Raw genomic sequence first — 24,342 nt, forward strand, 5'->3', positions numbered from 1 at the left:
ATACTAGAATACAATACAATACAGTCGGTTAAAAATGAGTTATTAAAAGTTTTTTTTTTATTGTCGATTAGTAAAAAATAAAAGTTTAGAAAAGTTTGTTAATATTGTTTGTTATATTGTTTATAGTTTGCTGGAAAATGGAGACTTATCTCATCCTACGAGAATCCTAGACAATCCGGCGAATGCAACCAAGCTAACTATGAGCTTATTAATGCTAACACTTACAGCGTGGTAAACACCCACGTGCTCAATCAAAACCAGCTCTCTGTATCTGGAACCGCTGTTTTAGCTTCAAATGATGGAAGCGCCAGATTAACAGTGAATATTGGCACAAGTAAGTTTCTTGACATTGAACTAATAACGTCAACGTAAATGCTCTTAAGTTTTAATTTGGGATAATATCAATTCTACATTTCTACATTTATAATTACCTGTTATAAAATATAGCCTAGCAGTGTCTAACTAGTTCCATTTCATTTTAAATTCATATTTAAAAGTTTAAAATATGCATGTTAAATTCATGAATCTTGCAGCAAATTCCACACTCACCATAGGTTTTACCTCATTATTTTTCAGACCCTCAAGTCAATTATTGGATTCTTGGAACGGATTATAACAACTATGCTCTTGCCTACAGCTGTCAAAATCTGGCCAATAACCAACAAGACGGTAAGTAACATGCAGAACTTTGTATAATGTGTTGACTATGCTTAAAATAGCCTTCATGTCTACCACTAGCTGTGCCCCTCAGTTTTACCCACGTTGCTCTGCTCCCAACTCTTAGCGCTAAGATATATGCCTTTCTCGATAAATGGGCTATCTAACACCGAAGAATTTCAAATCGGATCAGTAGTTCCTGAGTGAAAAAAACAAACTCTCCAGCTTTATAATATTATTATAGATTTTCTGACTTATTTTTACAAATGCATTTCTGTTTGCAGTTAATGCTTGGAAACTTAGCCGCTATGCAACACTTGATGATGCATCCAACACCAGAATTAACACTCTTATCAGCAGTATCGCATCGCCTGTATTGGTTAATAACCGTTTCGTAAACGCAGACCAATCTGACGCAGCTTGCTTCTACTATCCTGATATTCCACTAGGACAACCTGTAATATTCCCTGGTCAATGCGATCCTAATATTGGTGTTGTCAGTAACTTGAATTTGACTGCAGTAAGTTCAAATCTTCTAATATCTAATATAAAAATTATAAAAGAACATTTGTAATGAAATAAAATTGTAGCGCTCATTAGACGTATTGAGACTACTGAGTCATCGAGGCTTAAGAAGTAATTTACTGAAAATCATAAGACAATATTGTTATATAAGACGATGATTCACAAGCATTTATCCTTTATAAAAAGATTGGAATCGCGAATGGTAAAAAATATCTTGATTTCAGTTCGAAGGGGACTGGGTACTGATCGAGTCATATTACGCTGAGAGGCAATCAGGCACTTGCAATCGTGCCAGATATACTGTGAATGGAAACTTTTTGAACGTTATCAACAGTCACGTGGTGAACCAAGACCGTATCTCAGTTACGGGAACAGCGGTATCCCTGACTGGTGACGGAAAATTGATTGTTAGCATCGGCTCAAGTATGTATAGTACTTTTTTGTCAGTAGGGTAATTCTGGAAAAGAAGTCTACAAATTGGCTACAAAAGTTCCCAAAAGACAGTTCTATAACTTTAATAAAATATAAATTTTGATTGTTTCGTCTGTACATCTTGTAATTCGTTTTATACAATGCCGTATTGAAGAAGAATGTAAGAAGGAAACAATATTTAAATAGAAACCAATTATTATTCAATCAATTATTATTCAATCAATTCAATAAATTTATATAGGTAGGTACAATTGATTATTCATCAGTTATAATTTTTATTCTAGATCCAGTCGTCAACTATTGGATTATTGGAACAAATTATGAGTCGTACGCTCTGGCTTACAGCTGCCAAAATGTAAACAGAGAGACGCGAAGAGGTATTTATTGTTAAATACAACAAAAATATTTGACGTGAACTGTACCTGAATTAACTAAAAACATTTTTATTTTTATAGTTTGGAGCTGGAAGCTAAGTCGTACTACTACGTTGAGTAGTGCAGATACTCTAGCCATAAATAACCTCATGAGCAACATAAATGTCCTGGATTCTAGATACTTCCAAAGAGCAGACCAATCTGACGCAGCTTGTTTCTTCTATCCTAATATCCCACTAGGACGACCTGTTATATTCCCTGGACAATGCGACCCTAATATAAATGTTGTTGCTAGTTTAAATTTGAACGATGTAAGTTGAATCTTAAAACTGTATAACACGACATTATAAACTCCAAGCTTTAGACCATTTTTATCATAGATTTTTATATTATTATAATTAATACTAGATATGCAGTATATCTTTTTTGCTGATAGAAAAATTACAGCGTCAATTAATAAGTTTAATTTGAATAGAGGCGATTTGGTTTGTAATTTTCTCAAATATTTTATATACAAGCTATATTACTATTATCTTGAATGCTATGCTATTGAGTGTCCAGAAATATCAACGTTTGAAATTGCGAATGGTAAAAACGACTTTAATTTCAGTTCCAAGGTCCATGGTACCTGATCCAGACGTACTATGCAGAACGGCAATCAGGCTCTTGTAATCGTGCCAGATACACTCTGAATGGAACTGTTTTGAACTTGGAAAACAGTCATGTGGTGAACCAAAGCCGACTCTCAGTTTCAGGAACAGCGACATCTCCTACTGGGAATGGAAAATTACTTGTGAACATCGGAACAAGTATGTTATCCTTTTTTTTAGTAGTGTAATTCTGCACTGGGTGGTTGTCTAGTGCTCAGGGGAAAGTTTAAATAAGATAACATACTTACTCATTGCCTCATTGTTTTGCCTTGTTAAAAGAATAGTCAACTTATAAAGCGTCCATTGCTAAGAATGCACAATATTTAAATACAAAACAATTATTATTCAACCAACTGATTATTCACCAGTTAAAATTTCTATTCCAGATCCAGTCGTCAACTATTGGATTATTGGAACAAATTATAACTCGTACGCTCTGGCTTATAGTTGTGAAAATTTGGACAGCGAAAGACGAAGAGGTAATTATTTTCAAATTTGAGATAAAAATAATCTCAACTTTACATAAATAAGCTCAAACATTATTATTTTTATAGTTTGGAGCTGGAAACTAAGTCGTTCACCTACGATGAGTAATGCAGATACTCAAGTTATAAATAATCTAATGAGCAACATAAATGTACTGGACGATAGATACTTCCAAAACACAAACCAAACTGACGCGGCTTGCTTCTACTATCCTGATATCCCACTAGAAGAACCTGTTATATTCCCTGGACAATGTGACCAAACTCTTCCTGTAGTAACGAACTTCAATATAACTGCTGTAAGTTAACTTACAATTTTATGAAATTTTAACAGAAATGTACATTCCAAAATCCATTCTACAAATACGTTTCTTGAAGTGTGGAAATTGAGATGAATCATAGACTATTTACGAATAGTATTTATATTATGTTAATATTAAAATTACAGTTCCTTGGTACTTGGCACCTCATGGCTACTTACTACGACCACCGGCAATCAGGCACATGCAACGTTGCAAGGTACTCCATGAATGGTAACGTCATCCAATTGGTGAACAGCCACGTCGTTAACGGAACGCAATTGAGCACATCCGGGACTGCAGTAGCCAGTGCTGATGGAAGTGCCAAACTTAGGGTCACGATAGGAAGTAAGTTGAAAGAAGCTATGAAACTGGATTTTGTCTTTAATATTTTTTTCATATCATTTTTTCTATTTCAACAACTGGGCTCCTATGAGATATATGATATACTTCTTTTATATTTTTCAGATAACAATGTCGATTATTGGATCTTAGCAACAGATTACAACGACTATGCCCTTGCTTATAGTTGTACTAACTTAGAAAACAATTACCGCAGAGGTAAGTTTATAATATAATCCCGATGGATCGTTCTCATATGTGACATTAAAATCGGTATTTATCTAATGACACATATGAGAACAAAACATTAAACATACGCCTGTAAATTTTAGTTTACAGTTGGAAGCTCAGTCGGACCAAGAATCTGACTCAAACAGCTAATAACGCAATGAACAACGTCATCAATAACATTAATGTGTTAGACGAGAGATACTATCAGAGTACAAATCAGACAGATGCTGGTTGCTTCCACCTGCCTGAATTTGCTGCAGGTCAAAAGGTTGTACTGCCAGGTCAATGCGACGAGAATATACCTGTAGTTGCCAAATTTGATGTGGAAAAAGTAAGTAATTTAAAAATAAGCCGTCACTAGATGAGACAAAGTATGTTATCGAATTTGGAACTGGCTTGTTGAAATAGATAAACATGATGTGAACGACGTATTTTTTTATCAAAACGTGAATTTTATTCGAACGGAAGCTCTATTATTAACGAGATAATACTAATCATCTAAAGATATTCCAAGATTACCAATTTGAATGTTTTTTACATACATTTAACACAAATTATTATTTTTCACAGTACTCTGGAACATGGTATCAAATCCAGAGGTATCCTCAGGTATTTGAAAATGGCAGTTGCACGGGAGCAAGATATACATTGAATGGTGACGTTGTTACTGTATTGAATTGGCAACGAGTCAATGGAGAATTGGACACTATTGAAGGAAATGCTACAATCATCTCTGCTGATCAAAGTGCTAAACTGAGAGTCGTTTTACCATCTCGAGCACCTAATGGTAAGCTTCAGTTAAACCCAGCATTTTTAAAATATTATTTTCTGAGATATGCGCATATCTCGCATTAAGCTATCTCATTCCTGAAGATAATTCTATTAGCCCTTGACATTAACCCTTGCTAATCGAAGTATTTCTGAGTAGTGAGTAACAAAGGTGAATTAGCTGATTTACTCACATTTTCTTTATATTCTCATATACGTATTGTTTAATAATTAATACCGAACATGTTCTTGACTAAAACTAAAAAAGATATCTTTTCTACACAGAAAATATATTTGAAAAGTCACTTCATTCACAACTTAACTTCAAACACAGCTCCATAATTAAACCTGAATACTTATACCTAACCATACATTTGTGCCTCTGCATGTCACAGTGTATGCACCTATAAAACCAAAATAATTCGTACCCTTAAAAAAAACGTGTGGCACTCGATGACTGCCGCGGTAAAGCTCTTACAAATATTGTAAAACTGTGCTATTACATAGCATCGCATCGCTGTGCCGGTTGGAGTGGGGGCTGTTAGGTTATTTCGTTACGGAATTTTTACATTCGGTCGCCGCGCTCAAAATCTGAGATAAAAGCTATGCAATAGCTTAAAAATTGATGATAACCTCCTATAATAATTTTTACTTTTCATTACAGCAACTCCTGGCCAAACCACCTCATTTGATCTGTACGTCCTTGACACTGACTATGAGACTTACTCACTGGCCTATTCTTGCGTGAACACAGATGCCTATCACCGTGCGAGTAAGTATCATTTATCCTAAGCATTTATCATACAATCTTAATATATATAAATCTCGTGTCACAATGTTTGTCCTCAATGGACTCCTAAACCACTTAACCGATTATAATAAAATTCGCACACCATGTGCAGTTCGATCCAACTTGAGAGATAGGATAGTTTAAATCTCAAATCGTTTTAGAGAAAGCGGGCGAAGCCGCAGGCGGTAATCTAGTATTCTATAGTTAATTCAATATTCAATATTCTATAGTGTATATCATGGGAATTCTTTAATATAGGTACATTTTTGTCGTTTCAAGATTTTTAACGAATTCAGAGAATGCAAAACTGTAATCTATTCCATTGAGCCTCTAGTAAAAGTTTCAAAATCTCTATCACTACATATTATAGTAGTTATAAAGCAAAGCCGCTATCTGCGTCTGTCCGTATACAGGGTTACTTGTAAAACACCGGCAACCTCGCAGGACAAGATAGCTAACATCATAAGCAACAACATTTGTTCTACGACTTTTGATAATTTGTTAGATTTTATTTTCATACAAAAATAAATATTCATTTAATTTTCCGTTTGAATATTATAAACTCTACGCCTCACAAAAATTACGTAAACAAGAAGCGAACGAGAGGGGGAAGGGGGTGTCGCGTCGTCCATCCAATAATGAATAGAACATAGACTTACAAATGTTAAGAGAGTACAATAAAAGTTTAAAAAATTATTTAAAAATAATTTATTGCGTTATGCCAAAAGTCGTACAACAATTATTAATGTTGTTGCATAATATGATGTTAGCTATCTTGTCCTGCGAGGTTGCTGGTGTTTTACAAGTAACTCTGTCTGTATATGTATGCTTAGATTTTTAAAACTACTGACACAGTGATTCAAGAGGTAGGCTTAAGTGTATAATTTATTAGGTTTTAGACAAGCGTTCGAAGCCACTGGCGAAAGCTAGACGTTATATAAAACTATTTTAAAGACAATATAGTAACAATTATGGTCTGTAAATTTATGTGTAATTGTGGAAAGGTATTAATGAAAATTCTTTTACAGTTGGTGCTTGGAAGCTCAGCCGCAGACGGACCATGTCACCAGCCGGGAACAACGCCATCGACTGCTACATGGAAAATCGCATGGAGCTCGAGAATAGATACTTTATTGACGTAGAACAAAACGACTCCTGCCCTGAGCCCAGCTCAGCTATGCTATTCAAGAGTAGCGTCACAGTATTATGCGCTTTGTTTTTAGGTCTTCTTAACTTGTCATAGATTAAGGGTTTGTATGCCTGTGAATGCCTCTGTTTATTTAATAAATGTTTAATTTTAACGACCGGTAAAGACCGGCTGTGACGTCGCATATATAAGTTATGGGTGTGTTTGAATAGAAATGTGAGTTAAATTAAGAATAATGTATTTATTAATTGTGAAAGCGAATATATTATATGTAAAATAATTGAATTTTATTATTACTTACCCTTTCTCCTGACCATGTCATCCGTTATTTTATCTGAAACAGCACGTGCATTCACGATGCTAACATAATAACACAATAATAAGAATTACATTGACATTGACAAAGTGGAAGCAGATTTTCGTGAATCTTTAAGCACATAAAAAATTTACACAGAATTTCATTAGACAGAATAAGATGGACTTTGTCTCTAGAATAAAGATGTGATGATGGCAGAAGATTAGTTTGAAGTAGCAGAAATTACTGTCCCAGGGTTAGCCTCATGATCGAATTTCGTCAATTTAAAAAAATCAAGATCATTTTATTTCTTCACAAAATGAAAGCAGGAAACTGGAATACAAACGACTAGTCTCCAATTAAGTGGTTTGTAAAAAATAATGTTTTTATCTTTATCATTCGCAGATAGAATGATGATTATTTCTCAATTAAGGTATTCCACGTTTTAGTATGATTATCCATACGTGACAGATATTCAGTGATACCTTATCAGAAAATGTCCTATATAATTGGCACATGAAATTTAATATATTCGTTAATTCACACCTACCGCACTTTTGCGGTGGATCTCATAATGTTAATATTAATATTGAGTGTGGTATGTGCGAGCTTAAGTGTAACTCAAGGTACTATATTCCCGGGACAGTGTAGCACGACGATACCGGTGGAAACAAATTTCGATTTAACTAAGGTATCTATAATTTAACATACTAATTAATACAAAATTCGATATATGTTTTCTGCGAAAATTCATCAAAATTGGTACAGCCATTTTGGTGTTAAGACAAGAAGGATATTTAGATTTAGAATTATTGAGGGGAATAACAATTGATAACATAATATTAAAACCTATACATAAGGCTGTCTGATACAAGAAAATATTTAAGCAGCATAATAAGACGTGGTTTGAGACATTCTAGTAAGTCAGAGATGTAAAAGTTACAAACAATTAAATCCTAAGAAAAACAGTCTTCACATGAATATCTCAAAAAGTAATCAAAAATTTAAAATATTTTTTGTAACTAACTTGATCCCGCACTCGCATACTACTCAAAAAGCCAAACTATAATAATTACGGACCAACGTGTTTTTGCACAAACAAACATCCATAAATTTTTACAACCTTCATACTAAAATGGCAAAAATATCGAACAAGGTATTTACATAAAAAATAGACCCCAATACTCCTAATATAGATTTCGCTGATACAGGAGTCTGTGCCTTCCCGATACAATATTTAAAAGTTCAATAATAAATTTGTTACAAAAAATCTATACATATAATAAATCTGTAGAAGGGTCAATTCTGTACATTGAAAATATTGAAAAAATAACTAGCAGGGGGTGTTACTGGATCGATACCAAACCCAAATATGTGATTAAAAAAATTTTTGTGTCTGTCTGTCTGTCTGTCTGTCTGTCTGTCTGTATGTGAAGACATCACGTGAAAACTACCGGTTCGATTTCGATGAAACTTGGTATAATTATACCTTATTATCCTGGGCGTAAAATAGGATACTTTTTATCCTGGAAAAATACGTAGAAAAAAAATTAATCTCAATTTTTCAGTTATCCATAGACGTTGTTCTGTAGTAGGTACCGCGAACACACGTTGCGTATTATTATAGACCTAGCCGTATTTGGGTCCAATAGATATTTATAAGATGTCATTGTCCGAGTTACTCAAAATGGAGAAATAAACCATCCACGCAAAGACCGACATCCGCGCGGACGGAGTCGCAGGCGGAAGCTAGTATTGACATAAAACTATTAAAATTCTATAAATCAATACATTATAATTCAATAATTACTGATTTGCGATTAATTACAGGAAGTACATGAGAAGACAAAAAATTTTATCGAAATTTTTCTATTGCATAAGCCAGTGCTGATAGCATTAACTAAAATATTAGATAAGAATTAGGAATCCGGTCTTTTCCTTCTACTTCTTTTATAGTAATACAGCTTATTTATTAACCGTCAAATTTGCTACTTATTAGTATTATATATTTTTAAAGTGAAACTTTTATTACGTCGTCCTAAACTTTTTGGTCTGTGTAGCGCATGTCGCGTGACGCACGATACGTACGATAATTATCGTACAAATACGATAATATTTTTTAGTTAAATGTCTATAGTGTGAAAAAAAGTTTCACTTTTGCCGTGGTTTCATAAAACGACACAACTTTTTTACTTATCTCCGATTCGTATTATAAATGTGGAAGAAACTCTTCCTGTCTGTCTGGCTCCTATTCATGCCAAAAACACTGAACCAATTTGGATTAAATTTGGTAAAAAATATAGTTTAAGATCTTAAAAAGGACAAGGGTAAGATTTTATGCATGCAATCTCACGGGTACTGGGAGTATGCGGTAACTTTGACCACGCCGGCGAAGACATAGGCAAAAAGGCTTTTGAAAAATACTTTCATCAATAATTATATTAACTACTTGCTCCAGCTATTCCATTATAATAATCGAACCCTCCTTGTAACCAAAAACGTTAAAATATATCCGAATTGGTAGATTTTTTAAGCTATTGCATAGCTTCTATCGCGGGCCTTGAGCGCGGGGACCGAATCCAGAAATTGCGTAACGAAAAACCTCACGCTCCCCACTCCGACGGGCTCGGAGGTGTGGCTTGAAGGCATAGCTTGTAATAGCTTTACCGCGGCAGTCCCCGAGTGCCACACGTATTTTTTTGTTGATTTTCTACTGTTTTACGCTTATCGACACATGTCAGCCATAATACCAAAGCGGCGGGAAATACCAACCTATAAATCTTGATAAATAATGATAACGTTTTTAAACACTTTGAAATACTCTTCATTGTTGTAATCATAATGATTTTCACTGTTAATTATTTCTATTTTAGGAAATACTTATCGTATTATCTTTGAAAAAATGCGACAATGTTATCTAAAAGATACTTATCTACTTTTTTACAATATAATAAAAATGCAACAGGTTCAATTTTGAAGAATGAAGATATTATTAAGAATTTTTAAGAGGGAGCGAATGATATAATAGTAAAGAGTAAATTAAAAAAATACATTTTGTCAAATATCTAGTACTAGCTTTCCGCCCGCGGCTTCGCCCGCGTTGGCTGAAACTTAACATAATATAGATTATTTATACTGAAACCTTCATCTTCAATCACTCTAACAGTTGAAGAAAAACAAAACTGCATCAAAATCCGTTGCTTAGTTTTATAGATTTAAGTATACATAGGTACAGAGAATGTGACTTTGTTTTACACTATGTAGACTTTGTTTTATATTATGTATGTCATTTATAGCGGTATTTAAGTGTTTGTTTATCAACTAATTTGGAAATGTATAACCCAGGGTAATCTATAATAAGTAGGAGCGCATCGCCAACAAACTGTTTTACAGTTTGGCGAAAATTTGTTAAGGTTATATAGTGTTAAAATATAGTGTAAATTAATAAATAAAAAAAAAAATCTTTCGCTTATCGGAGCTGGTATCTGATAAAAATTTAAAGAAAATATAAAGCCACTTTCGGTATTCTTATTATTTTTATCGCAGTAATGCCATAACTAATAAAAAAAATTGTATCCCGGAACGATCGGTTTTTCTTGTATTTCAAAAAAAAATTGCTCGCACATTTTTTTTCAAAAGTTTCAATCACGTATTGATTTATTATTATTATTTAGATAAATAGAATTGTATGTCCAGTGTAATATTTCTAGGAAATTTATCGTATTTTATAATATTCTAAAGATTCTAGCATACATTAATTACCAATCAGGGTTGCCTGGAAGAGATTGCTTTTGTGCAATAAGGCCGCCTTTTAGTACGTATATGCCGTGTGTTTTCATTGTAACTAATAATAGTATAGCTTATTTATGTTTGGTATATTATGTACAATAAAGAATAAATAAATAAATATTTATATTTGTTTTTTGTTTATAGTTTGCTGGAAGATGGCGACTAATCTCTTCCTACGAGAATCCTAGACAATCCGGCGAATGCAACCAAGCAAACTATGAGCTTATTAATGCTAACACTTACAGCGTGGTAAACACCCACGTGCTCAATCAAAACCAGCTCTCTGTATCTGGAACCGCTGTTTTAGCTTCAAATGATGGAAGCGCTAGGTTAACAGTAAATATTGGCACAAGTAAGTTTCTTGACACTGAAATAATAACCGAGCGGTTTCAGACTAGCGTATTTTTTGCGCCTATACGGTCGTTTCAGCATACGCGCTTATACGCGCGCTAGATTATGCAAGTAAAGGCAAAATAGGCAAAAATAGTAAATTCTGTAAACTAATATTTTCTATATATGTGATAGTCAAATACCGAAACACAATCTCTTCTGAAGGACTGGTTTATCTTAGGTTTGGCAAAAGCCATCGGGCAATCCTCGAAATACATTTGAATTGCACCCTTTGACTAAAGCAATCTCGGGCGTAGGCATAAGGCATAAGCATCTCACGCGCGACGCCTCAGCTAGACAACGACTGACGAAATTATTTTATAAATTTATAAAGAATAGAAATTATTTTAGTAAAAGACAAACGCAGGATAAGCATCTCATGCGCGACGCCTCAGCTACACAACGACTGACGAAATTATTTTAGTAAAAGGCCGAAATATTACGTTTATTTGGGCTTTGACAAAGTCATTATGCCAGTCCTGGGGTTTGACCAGTCTAACCTAGGAGTGCTCGAGATTCGGGGTTTGACTACAACCTATAGATATTACTTATAATAACATTTTGTGAGGAACCAATTTAAGCAATCATCAAGTCTAAGTATATTCAAAAGTCATTCCACCACAATGTATTGTTGTTTCAGCGTCAGTCAGCTATTGGATTCTTGAAACTGATTATGAAAACTATGCTCTTGCCTACAGCTGTCAAAATCTGGCCAATAACCAACAAGAAGGTAAGTGCGATGTTATTTTTAATATTATGAAATTCTGAACTATCCATACTAATATTATAAATGCGAAAGTAACTCTGTCTGTCTGTCTGTTACTCAATCACGCCCTAACTGCTGAACCAATTTGCATGAAATTTAGTATAGAGATATTTTGATACCCGAGAAAGGACATAGGATAGGTTTTATCCCGAAAATCCAACGGGAACGGGAAATATGCGGGTTTTTCTTTGACTGCGCGGGCGATGCCGCGGGTGGAAAGCTAGTGCTAAATAAATATCCTTCATGACTATAATTTCTTCTTATTTTATTTCATTCCTAAGTACAGCATACCCTTTTCTGATTTTGTAATTGGCTTAGTCCCCTTTTATAATATTTGATTTTTTTTATTAATGACAATTTTTATCAACATATACAACTTATTTACTATAAAAACTACGACGGGTTTCATCATCGATTGGTTTAGTTCACTACTAAGGTTCACTATGTAATGATTCATTTTTATTGCAGTTAATGCTTGGAAACTAAGCCGCTCTACCACACTTGATATTGATTCCAACAACAGAATCAACACTCTTATCACCAGTATCGCATCGCCTGTATTGGTCAATAACCTTTTCGTAAACGCAGACCAATCTGACGCAGCTTGCTTCTACTATCCTGATATTCCACTAGGACAGCCTGTTATATTCCCTGGACAATGCGATCCTAATATTAATGTTATCAGTAACTTGGATTTGAACGAAGTAAGTTCTTTCGTAATGCTGTATATTCTAATACAGACTTTCTAGATAAATATTATGATACATCAAATCTACAAGTACCGTGATATGCTCTTTGAAATAAATTCTTGAGATTAAATTTTTAGACCTGTTTATATTATCTAGTACTACCCCCAAAAATAACAATGATTGGAATCGTGAACGGTAAAAAATTCTTGAATTTCAGTTTCAAGGAGACTGGGTCCTGATCCAGACGTATTACGCTGAGCGGCAGTCAGGCACTTGCAACCGTGCCAGATACACTCTGAACGGCAATGTTTTGAACGTGGAGAACAGTCACGTGGTGAACCAAAACCGCGTCTCAGTTTCGGGAACAGCAACATCTCCTACTGGTGATGGCAAATTGGTCGTAAACATCGGAACAAGTATGTACTCCACCTTTTATCAGTAGGATTTTTAAGCTCTAGATGGCTTCCGTTAACAAGAGACTGGGCTATAGTTTCGAATAAGATTATAGTGCCTCAGTGGTTCTTTTAGAGAAAAGTCAACTTTTAATCAGTATGCATTCCAATACAACTATTATTAAGAAAGTAAAATATTTAATAGCAAAACATGTATTCATAAACAAATTATTCACTAGCAATTTCTATTCTAGATGCACCTGTCAACTATTGGATAATTGGAACAAATTATGAGTCGTACGCTCTGGCTTACAGCTGCCAAAATATAGACAGCCAAACGCGAAGAGGTATTTTTTTTTAATACTACAAAAATATTAAACGTGAATTTTAGCAAATTTTTTGGTTAATTTATAACCAAAAACATTATTCTTTTTATAGTTTGGAGTTGGAAACTAAGTCGTACAACTTCGTTGGATAACGCAGATGCCCAAATTATAAATAACCTAATGAGCAACATAGATGTCCTGGACAATAGATATTTCCAAAACGCAGAACAATCTGCCGCAGCTTGCTTCTACTATCCTGATATTCCACTAGGACAGCCTGTTATATTCCCTGGACAATGCGATCCTAATATTAATGTTATCAGTAACTTGGATTTGACCGAAGTAAGTTTTCTCGTAGACTTTCTAGAATCTAGATAAATATTAATATGCTCTTTGAAATAAATTCTTGAGATTCAAATTATAGACCTGTTTATATTGTGTAGTAGATATCCCAAAAATAGTAAGGATTGGAATGGTGAACGGTAAAAAATTCTTGAATTTCAGTTTCAAGGAGAATGGGTCCTGATCCAGACGTATTACGCTGAGCGGCAATCAGGCACTTGCAATCGTGCCAGCTATACTCTAAACGGAAATGTTTTGAACGTTGAGAATAGTCACGTGGTGAACCAAAACCGCGTCTCAGTTTCGGGAACAGCAACATCTCCTGCTGGTGATGGCAAATTGGTCGTAAACATCGGAACAAGTATGTACTCCACCTTTTATCAGTAGGATTCTTAAACTCTAGATGGCTTCCGTTATCAAGAAACTGGGCTATAGTTTCGAATAAGATTATAGTGCCTCAGTGGTTCTTTTAGAGAAATGTCAAATTTTAATCAGTATGCATACCAAAACAACTAGTATGACAGAAAAATTTTTATATAGCAAAACAATATGTACTCATAAACAAATTATTCACTAGCAATTTCTATTCTAGATGCACCTGTCAACTATTGGATAATTGGAACAAATTATGAGTCGTACGCTTTGGCTTACAGCTGCCAAAATATAGACAGCCAGACGCGAAGAGGTATTATTTTTTAAATACTACAAAAATATTCAACGTGAATTTTAGCTGAATTGGAATTACCCAAAAACATTTTTATTTATAGTTTGGAGTTGGAAACTAAGTCGTACAACTTCATTGAGTGATGCAGATACTCAAGCTATAAATAACCTTATGAGCAACATAGATGTCCTGGACAATAGATATTTCCAAAACGCAGAACAATCTGCCGCAGCTTGCTTCTACTATCCTGATATTCCACTAGGACAGCCTGTTATATTCCCTGGACAATGCGATCCTAATATTAATGTTATCAGTAACTTGGATTTGACCGAAGTAAGTTCTCTCGTAGACTTTCTAGATAAATATTAATATGCTCTTTGAAATAAATTCTTGAGATTCAAATTATAGACCTGTTTATATTGTGTAGTAGATATCCCAAAAATAGCAATGATTGGAATGGTGAACGGTAAAAAATTCTTGAATTTCAGTTTCAAGGAGAATGGGTCCTGATCCAGACGTATTACGCTGAGCGGCAATCAGGCACTTGCAATCGTGCCAGCTATACTCTAAACGGAAATATTTTGAACGTGGAGAACAGTCACGTTGTTAACCAGAGGCGTCTCTCAGTTTCGGGGACAGCGACATCTCCTTCCGGTGATGGAAAATTGGTCGTAAACATCGGCTCAAGTATGTACTCCACTTTTTTGTCGGTAGCGAAAATCTGGACAGATGTCCTAGAGAAATGGTAAATGCTTTTCAATTTCAACGAACATTTACGACTTGAAAATGTATTTAAAACTTTGATAGCCAAACGCACTACGAGTAGTAGAACGCACAGCCGAATAATAATCCGTTTATATTCCAATGTTATGTGAAACAAAATATTTTTATACAATCCATATTTTATTCGTTACCAAATTATTCACAAGCAATTTCTATTCCAGATCCAGCTGTCGATTATTGGATTATTGGAACAAATTATAACTCGTACGCTCTGGCTTACAGCTGCCAAAATATAGACAGCCAGACGCGAAGAGGTATTATTTTTTTAAATACTAGAAAAATATTCAACGTGAATTTTAGCTGAATTGGAATTACCCAAAAATATTTTTTTTATAGTTTGGAGTTGGAAACTAAGTCGTACAACCTCATTGAGTGATCCAGATACTCAAGCTATAAATAACCTTATGAGCAACATAGATGTATTGGACAATAGATACTTCCAAAACACAGAACAATCCGAAGCAGCTTGTTTTTACAATCCTGATATCCCACTAGGACAACCTGTTATACTGCCAGGACAGTGCGATCCTAATATAAATGTTGTCAATAGCTTGAATTTGGATCAAGTAAGTTGAATCTTTATGTTATATTATCCTCACACGGACTATTCTGGTAAATAATGCAATCCATCACATCTACATGTACACTACACAGACCATGATAATATAAGTTTACTTTTCTTTGAATGAAAACATGATTAGCTCGAAAGATTTTTTTTTATGTGTTGTCTCTCGAGGTTAGCCAGAAGGGCTTCTACATCTTAACGCGGACGCGTGGGTGAACTGAAGGTTCACCCTGGTAGCGATATGCGCAAAGGCGTCCCCCCTTGACGGGGATCTCGAACCTGGGCTTGGGCTGTCACTTGACTGGAGGAGGCCGGAAGGGCCCTAGTCGGACGGGAGCTCGGAAGTTATTTGGTTAATTTTACTAATACAGATTTCAAATTTGTTTGGGGAGAGTCTATATTCAATAGTAGACGTTTAAGACTACGATGACGAATGCAGATTTATGTTGTATTTTTCATAAATTCTTGAGTATCAAAATATAGAACTGTTTTTATTGAGTCCAAAAATAAAAACAATTAGGCAATTAAATGAGTCGCAAATTTTAAAAACATTTTGAATTTCAGTTCCAAGGACAATGGGTTCTGATCCAGACGTATTACGCTGAGCGGCAGTCAGGCACTTGCAACCGTGCCAGATACACTCTGAATGGCAATGTTTTGAACGTTGAGAACAGTCACGTGGTGAACCAAAACCGTCTCTCAGTTTCGGGAACAGCAACATCTCCTAATGGTGATGGAAAATTGGTCGTAAACATTGGCTCAAGTAAGTGCCCTGTAAATTTTTGTGGTAAATTATTTAATGGATGGCTGTAACAATGAAAAATATTTAAATTCAAACCTATTTTATTAGTAACCTAATTATTTCCTTACATTTTCTATTATAGATCCACCTGTCAACTATTGGATTCTAGGAACAAACTATAATTCATACGCTCTGGCTTACAGCTGTGAAAATCTAGACAGTCAGACACGAAGAGGTATTTATTTTTAAATTTTAGTTTAAATGATGTACACTTAACTTGAATAAAGTATAAACCAGAAACATAATAATTTTAGTTTGGAGCTGGAAACTAAGTCGCACAACTTCGTTAAGTGATGAAGATAATCAAGCTATAACTAACCTAATGAGAGACGTGGATGTCCTGGACCAAGGTTACTTCCAAAATGCAGACCAATCTGACGCAGCTTGCTTCTTCTATCCAGAATTTCAGGCGACTGAACCAGTTATATTCCCAGGACAATGTGATGTTAATATTCCTGTAGTCAGCAACTTTGACGTCTCCAGGGTGAGTTATACTAATCACACGTATGAATGGAAGTTTGTTCCTCTGTCAATCAAAATCAACTTTAACTTTACTTTAGGAAATTAGCTATATAATTAATATATTAGTTAGGTGACGTTAGAAATTTCAAGCGCCTAGATTTTCATTTAAATATGGGCATGAAGTGATCAGTATTGTTATTTATCATACCTTCTAATGTATACATGTATGAGTGCAACGGCTAATAGTATTTATGTTACAGTTCCAAAATGAATGGGTCTTGATCTCATCCTATTACTCTGCGCGGCAATCAGGCTCTTGCAATCGAGCTCGATATACGTTGGATGGATCTGTGCTGAACGTTGTCAACAGTCACGTGGTGAATGAAGCTCTTCTATCAGTGTCAGGGACCGCCAGAGTTGTGTCTAATGGAAAGCTGGTAGTAAATATTGGAAATAGTAAGTTTTCCTCAATTTGAAACCTAACACACGAAGTTTTTAAAAAGGCCTGTCAAGAGACTATCACATCAGTATTTTCATCAATATTTTTCAGTGCAAATTGACATTAAAAACTCACTAGTCTTGATTAAAATTAAATTTTAAGCAAATCAAATCAAGAACACACCTTCATTTAAAACTAGAAAAACAATTACTTACGTTACTTCTTATTTGTTTACAGATCCAGCTGCAGATTATTGGATTCTCGATACGGATTATGAGAACTTCGCTTTGGCATATTCTTGCGAAAACATCAACAGTGAACAACGCAGAAGTAAGCATCTAGTCAATTAAGAAAATTTAACAAATATGAAAGCACTTAATAGTAAACTATTCAACATTATTTATATTACAGTTTGGAGCTGGAAACTAAGTCGTACCACTTCCCTGACGGCCGAATCGAATCAAAGAATTGAATCAGTAATGAGTAACATTAACGTCCTGGACAATCGTTACTTCCAAAACGCTGATCAATCAGACGCAGCTTGTTTCTACTTGCCCGATATTCCACTAGGAGAAGCCGTCATATTCCCCGGACAATGTGACCCAAATATTGCTACAGTATCCAACTTTAATATGAGTGATGTAAGTTGTGCCGTGTACTCTATCATCGGTGTACGATAGTTCAGTTTACGGAAAAAATAATAATCTAAAATATTATAGTGAAGTAAAGTCCCATAAGCAAACTTCCATTTATAGTCATTAGGTTATTTTACTAAGAGAACAAATTTCAAGTCATAATACCAGCTAAAATTGCAGATATCAGATAAAATTAACGCGACGCTATGTAATTAACAAACAATTTTCAGTTCCTTGGTGACTGGCGCCTAATTTCAACTTACTACACCCACCGACAATCTGGAACTTGCAATAAGGCAAGTTACTCCTATAATGGTGACACGATCCGAGTGGTGAACAGTCATGTCGTGAACAGCAACCAAATGTCTGTATCAGGGACTGTAACAGAAGCGAGTTCCGATGGAAGCGGAAAACTACTTGTTTCGATATCACGTGAGTTCCAAAACATACACGTTACCACTGCGATGTTAATTTTAATGTCAGAATTACCAAATTGAAATCAAACTTCTTTAGGCGCATTGAGTATAACATTTCAAGGTCGCGTCATAACAATACCTTCACGTCGTGGAGAAAGGCGTCGATTTTGGTTTATTTGAATCTTGACAAAGAAGTGTCACTGCTGACACGTGTGCTTAGAACACACGCATTATTTAATAGCATTTCTCGTGTCTCCAATGGAATTTTATTTTCTTGTCCCTAATATACTGTAATTTGAATTTCCAGGCCGCACCGTCGACTACTGGATCCTAGCAACAGATTACCACGATTATGCCCTTGCATACAGTTGTAGTAATATGGCAAACAATCAGCGAAGAGGTAAGCATACATTTTAAATTGATGACGTCTAACATTTTTAGTAATAATTTAATAATTTTTTTTTTCATGGCATTTTAAAAAACACCAAAAATGTCCATAGATTAAAAAAAATTCTTACAAGACTAAACCATCACTGCTTTCTCCGAGCGTCAGTCAACAAAAAATGTAATATCAGAATGTAATTAGTTTACAGTTGGAAGCTCAGTCGGTCCAGGACTCTATCAGCCACGGGAAATACAGCAATAAATAACGTGATGAGCAACGTTAATGTGTTAAACGAGCGCTACTTTGAAAGAGCAGATCAGACAGACGCCGGTTGTTTCTACTTCCCTCCAGTAAACGAGAATGCACCAGTTATCTTCCCTAATCAATGTGACATGAGTGTCCGAGCACAATATAACTTCAATGTAACGGCGGTGAGTTTCGAAATCAAAGCAAATAAATCAAAACAACCCCATCGTATATCGACGTTGTAAAAAATGCAAATGTCAACGTAAATGTGTGTAAATGTTAATGTAAATGTGTGTAAATGCTAATGTATGTGTGTGTAAATGATATTGTAAATATGTGTTGTGTGTACTGTGTAAATGTGGTTGTAAAAAAAATTCTTGATTTTTAGTTCTTGGGAGTGTGGCACGAAGTTGAAATATACCCGACTGGAATGGCCAACGAACAGTGCGCTACCCAAGAGTACACTCAACAGTCGGCGACGTCTTTCACGTTGACGTCTAGATTTGTGAACGACGGTGTACAAGGATCGTTTCCTTGGCTTTTAGAACGAAGTGCTAGCGATACTACAGGATCGTTTATAGCCACCATTCAAACTCCTACAATGAGTAAGTGTCTAATTGCACTGTACAAATTTCCTGAATATTAAATGAAGAATTTAGGTTTTAATTCAGTTTACCATCTAAACTATTTGATAAAATATTTATTCATAGACACGAATGTATACAAAATGAATGTAGTTCAAACAATATTGTAGGATGGTACTTTTGTACTTAATTTTGCTGAGTTACATAAATCGATTCGATCAATCCGACAATTCGATCCATAAATACTCTTCACTTAAAATTAGCGGTAAGGCCTTCATACAGGATTTTTTCTTGTTTACTAATTAATGTGTATTAAAAATAAAACTTGTTTATTATTACAGGTATATCGTTCCCGTTCTGGATTCTTAGCACGGATTACGATAATTATGCTTTGGCATATGCATGCGCTAATATGGATGAGAATTCGAGGAGAAGTAATTAATTCTTTATTATTAAATTACAAATATTTATGTGATTTAACTCTATTTAATTACCTTAAATCTATTCAATCAGATTAAATCAAAAACAAAGTCATTAAACTGAAAGCTCCTTAATAAAAAAAATGTGTGCGTGTACTACAATTAATAGTGTACACACGTAAGAAGTGAAACAATTTACAGAAATACGTAAAAAAACGAAAAAGATGGCGCGTAACGGAAAAATGTCACGCGTTACGAAAAAATATTACACTAAATTTTTTTCCAACCCCAATACAGAAGTTGTACTTCAAAAATAAACAATTTAAGTTTTAAAATTTTGATCCAGTCGCTTTTCTTGTCTTGTCAATATCGTGAAATTTCCATTCAAAGCTACAGTCTGCACAACATTTTTTCAAAATTACTAATTGCTTTTCTCTCAGTTTACAGTTGGAAACTTGGCAGAACAAAGCAGTTATCTACAGCATCCAACACGGCTATCACATCTTCTATGGCGAATGTTCAAGTCCTAGACCAGAGGTACTTCAAGACTCTGAACCAATCTGACGAAGCTTGCTTCCACCTTCCTGACTTGGCTGAAGGTCAAACAGTCGTTCTGCCTGGACAATGTGATGTTAATATACCTGTAGTTGCCAATTTTGATGTGGAAAAAGTAAGTACTGAAGCATTGTTTAATGATATATCAGCTATAGATGAAACAAATTAGATTTATAGTGATAGGGATTAATGCTAACGATGGATTGTCGCCAAACTACATAGATGTAAGTAATGCTACAAATTTTAAAACGTAAAAAGAACTTAAGTTTAATTATTAAATGCATATTGAAATTACAACGATGACTGTAAACAAATTGTTTTCAAAGGATTTACTTTTCAAACATATCCCGGGTATAATTGCACAATTAACGAAGGGTCTCATTCATCATATTTCATAAGAAATGCGTTAAAAAGCACGACAGCTAATTCAATGTATTTTTGCAGTACTCAGGCACGTGGTATCAAATTCAAAGGTATCCTCAGCGATTTGAAAGTGGAGATTGTACGGGTGCAAGATATACATTGAACGGTGACGTCGTTACTCTATTGAACTGGCAACGAATTGACGGAGTATTGGATACTATTGAAGGAAATGCTACAATCATCTCTGCTGACGGCAGTGCTAAACTGAGAGTCACTTTGCCATCTCGAGCACCTAATGGTTAGTGTCAATGGTTTACTTTAGAGTATAAATAATAATAAGTCTAGAAGTTCATCAATTACTAAACGACTACTAACATAGAACTAACAAAAACTATTATATCTCAAGTACTCAAGTACTTTCATACTAAATTAAAATTGCATGCATTTGCGTAGTGCAAAAAATGGCAAACCGGTTATGCAAATGAATAAGTACAATAAAAATAGTTTTAAATTATAATTGCAATATTAATAAATAAACTTTCGAAATTTTTAATGGCATCCTATATTTTAATACTATGGAAATATTCTATGAAGGCGATAGTAATAGTAGTACGATAAAATCAACTTTAAAATCAGATTAGGCTGACGTATTAATTATTCGTAAAAAGTATTTAGATTTTGGATAAAATTCTTACTTTTTTACTCGATTTTCCTTGTCACAATATGTTTTATAATAATTCTATTAACGGAATTCCTTTTTATTGGCGTATTGTTCTATTATTATGTAATTATTGTATGAATAGCTGTAAGGAATCAGAAATAAATAAATAAATAAATAAATAAATATAAAAAAATAGATATCGAATAGTTACGACACTTTCGGCTTCTATGCAAAATGAAAAAAAAAACTATTGCTTCTGTAAATCGAGTTCAGAACTTTACACGTACCAAACAATTCGCTAATTCTTCTGAATTCTACATTTGTACTAGAATAGTCTACAAGCAATCCTAATGTTTCACTTCCAATCAGTAGAAGCAAAAATGAATCTTGCTTAGTTAATACAACGATCAATTTCCTTTGCACTCGACTAATTTTCACCTTCTATTACAGCATCTCCCGACGACGTGAACATAAGTGAATTATACGTTCTGACCACAGACTACGAGACGTACTCCCTCGTCTATAGTTGCGTCAACGTGGACGCCTATCACCGTGCGAGTAAGTTATATTCAAGCCTAATTTTTTGTATTATAATAATATTATAATCATAGAAATGATATAACAATTTCTGTGTTAATATTAAAGCTTTTGCATTGTGCATCAGCTATACTCCAGACCCTTTAATTACCTCTAATTACGTGCTTCTAACGTGCTTTCTAAACCAACACGTGAAAATGTTCTTCGTTTCTTTAACTTAATTTGCTTAAGTTTTCATCCACCAAATAGCAGATCTGAGAAAGTGGGGTTACAATTTTTGGTTGGTAAAGTTGGTACAGAGTTAGAATATAGTCAGAATTTGATTAGCAACTTTTTTCGTGTGAGTGAAACCGCAGGATAAAACTTGTTTCAAATAGGCGATAGCTAAGACTCCTTAATATGTCTATACTAATATTATAAAGCTGAAGAGTTTGTTTGTTTGAATGTGCTAATCTCAGGAGCTACTAGTCCGATTTGAAAAATTATTTCGGTGTTAGATAGCCCATTTATCGAGGAAGGCTATAGGCTATATTATATCATCACGCTAAGACCAACAGGAGCGGAGCAATGCGGGGAACAGCTAGTATATTAATAATTGATGAACTACAGAATCAAGTTCCTAATTATAGGTATTTCATAATAATCATTAGACGTATCTATAAACCTAAACAATATACTAATATTAGAAACATTTTAACAGTTGGCGCGTGGAAGCTCAGTCGAACGCGCAGCATGCCGCCAGCCGGTACCACCGCCATCGACGCCTACATGGCAAATAGACAGGAACTCGAAAATAGATACTTTGTCTCAGTACAACATAGCGACGAATGCCCAGAACCCAGCTCAGCCATGCTGTACAAGAGCAGCTTTACTATATTATTCGTATTGTTCCTAGCCCTTCTTAACTTGTCCTAGATATTAAACTAGTTGTAATTATTATATCGTGTTAAGAGTTAAGTATTATCTAATCATATTTAAACTTATCAGTAATTTAAAAACGCCGGCGCTGACGTCATACTGCTATAAAGATTTAATCATTATGGCTGTGTAAAGAAGTGGGTGTCGAATTTAGATAAATGTATTTATTGAATGTAAAATCGAATGTATATGTGAAATAAATAAATTATTATACAAACCATGGTTTTATTCCTTTTTTTAGAATTCCGTATCCAAAAGGACAAACGGGACGCAATTACTGTCTGTCTGTCTCCAGGCTGTATCTCATGAACCGTGATAGCTAGAAAGCTGAAATTTTTACAAATGATGTATGTATTTCCATTGCTTTTAATAAACAATTAAACAACAACAACAAATACTAAATATTAAAAAAAATATTAAGGGGGGTACGTATATTACGGAACCCTTCGTCTGTGAGTCCGACTCGCACTTGGCGGGTTTATTCTGTGATTGAATTAGGGCCAACTAACACTTAATGTATACAAAATGTGTATAAATATACACAAGTTAAATTGAGTGGTCTACATTAAAAAAACATACTTATGTTAATTTTTCGGATACCGTAACGGAAAAAAACATATTATGTGTAGGTACATAAGCTGTCGAGATAATTTTTTAATCGCGCTGGTTAAGGTAATATTATGATCATTGAACGTAATTAGACGAGCATCTAGATTTACTGTAATGATGTGATAATAATCTATACTAATATTATAAAGCTGAAGTGTTTGTTTGTTTGTTTGTTTGTTTGAAAGCGCTAATTTCAGGAACTACTGAATTTGAAAAAATATTTCGGTGTTACATAGCCCATTTATCTAGGAAGGCTATAGGCTATATATTACCACGCTAAGACCAACAAAAGCGGAGCACAGCGGGTAAACCCGCGGGGCATAGCTAGTAATACATAATATTATTATGTACCAAGCACTTGCATTTGCATCAGGGTCTTTTACTTTTTCTTTAATTTGGTAAATTATTTTTGGGAAAAAATATTTTTTTTTTTTCGGTAATATTTCTTCAAAAATGTTGCAATAAATAATTATTAAAACACTTTTGAAGAAATATTATCATTCGCAAGTCAACAATGTGACATCAGAGTTTCTCACTCGATAGATAATATAGACATCTTGTAGATATCATTTCAAAACAAATTTATCAAAAACCCACATAATACATAATA

At 34.4% G+C, this 24,342-nt stretch overlaps 2 protein-coding genes across 2 annotated transcripts; both read left to right on the forward strand.

Moving 5' to 3' along the window:
• The first annotated feature begins 2,134 nt into the window (after positions 1–2,134).
• On the forward strand, positions 2,135–6,977 carry LOC123699752. Its single transcript, XM_045646771.1, has 10 exons — positions 2,135–2,299; positions 2,599–2,797; positions 3,025–3,117; positions 3,193–3,422; positions 3,572–3,770; positions 3,891–3,983; positions 4,097–4,326; positions 4,566–4,782; positions 5,428–5,535; positions 6,582–6,977. Exons 1-10 carry the CDS (start codon positions 2,138–2,140, stop codon positions 6,794–6,796), a joined length of 1,746 nt encoding a protein of 581 aa, XP_045502727.1. The 5' UTR covers positions 2,135–2,137; the 3' UTR covers positions 6,797–6,977.
• Positions 6,978–8,130: 1,153 nt separating this feature from the next.
• Positions 8,131–23,334, forward strand: LOC123699891. Its single transcript, XM_045646939.1, has 22 exons — positions 8,131–8,151; positions 10,929–11,136; positions 11,815–11,904; positions 12,409–12,644; positions 12,847–13,045; positions 13,276–13,368; positions 13,460–13,689; positions 13,852–14,050; positions 14,282–14,374; positions 14,457–14,686; positions 14,842–15,040; positions 15,298–15,390; positions 15,473–15,702; positions 16,266–16,464; positions 16,586–16,678; positions 16,758–16,987; positions 17,226–17,421; positions 17,642–17,734; positions 19,042–19,271; positions 21,089–21,305; positions 22,119–22,226; positions 22,906–23,334. The coding sequence occupies exons 1-22, from the start codon at positions 8,131–8,133 to the stop codon at positions 23,118–23,120; spliced, it is 3,702 nt and encodes a 1,233-aa protein (XP_045502895.1). The 3' UTR covers positions 23,121–23,334.
• The last annotated feature ends 1,008 nt before the right edge of the window (positions 23,335–24,342 follow it).

This window comes from Colias croceus, chromosome 18 (genome assembly GCF_905220415.1).
Source record: "Colias croceus chromosome 18, ilColCroc2.1".
Classification (NCBI taxonomy): Eukaryota; Metazoa; Arthropoda; class Insecta; order Lepidoptera; family Pieridae; genus Colias; species Colias croceus.

Bases quoted from the DNA above. Each gene is read 5' to 3' on its own strand.
- LOC123699752 (XM_045646771.1), top strand. From the start codon at position 2,138: ATGAGCAACATAAATGTCCTGGATTCTAGATACTTCCAAAGAGCAGAC. The intron at 4,327-4,565 runs GTAAGTAATTTA...TATTTTTCACAG, and splicing joins CCAAATTTGATGTGGAAAAA to TACTCTGGAACATGGTATCA. The intron at 5,536-6,581 runs GTAAGTATCATT...ATTCTTTTACAG, and splicing joins AGATGCCTATCACCGTGCGA to TTGGTGCTTGGAAGCTCAGC.
- LOC123699891 (XM_045646939.1), top strand. From the start codon at position 8,131: ATGGCAAAAATATCGAACAAG. The intron at 14,687-14,841 runs GTAAGTTCTCTC...CTTGAATTTCAG, and splicing joins GTAACTTGGATTTGACCGAA to TTTCAAGGAGAATGGGTCCT. The intron at 17,735-19,041 runs GTAAGCATCTAG...GAATGTAATTAG, and splicing joins CAACAGTGAACAACGCAGAA to TTTACAGTTGGAAGCTCAGT.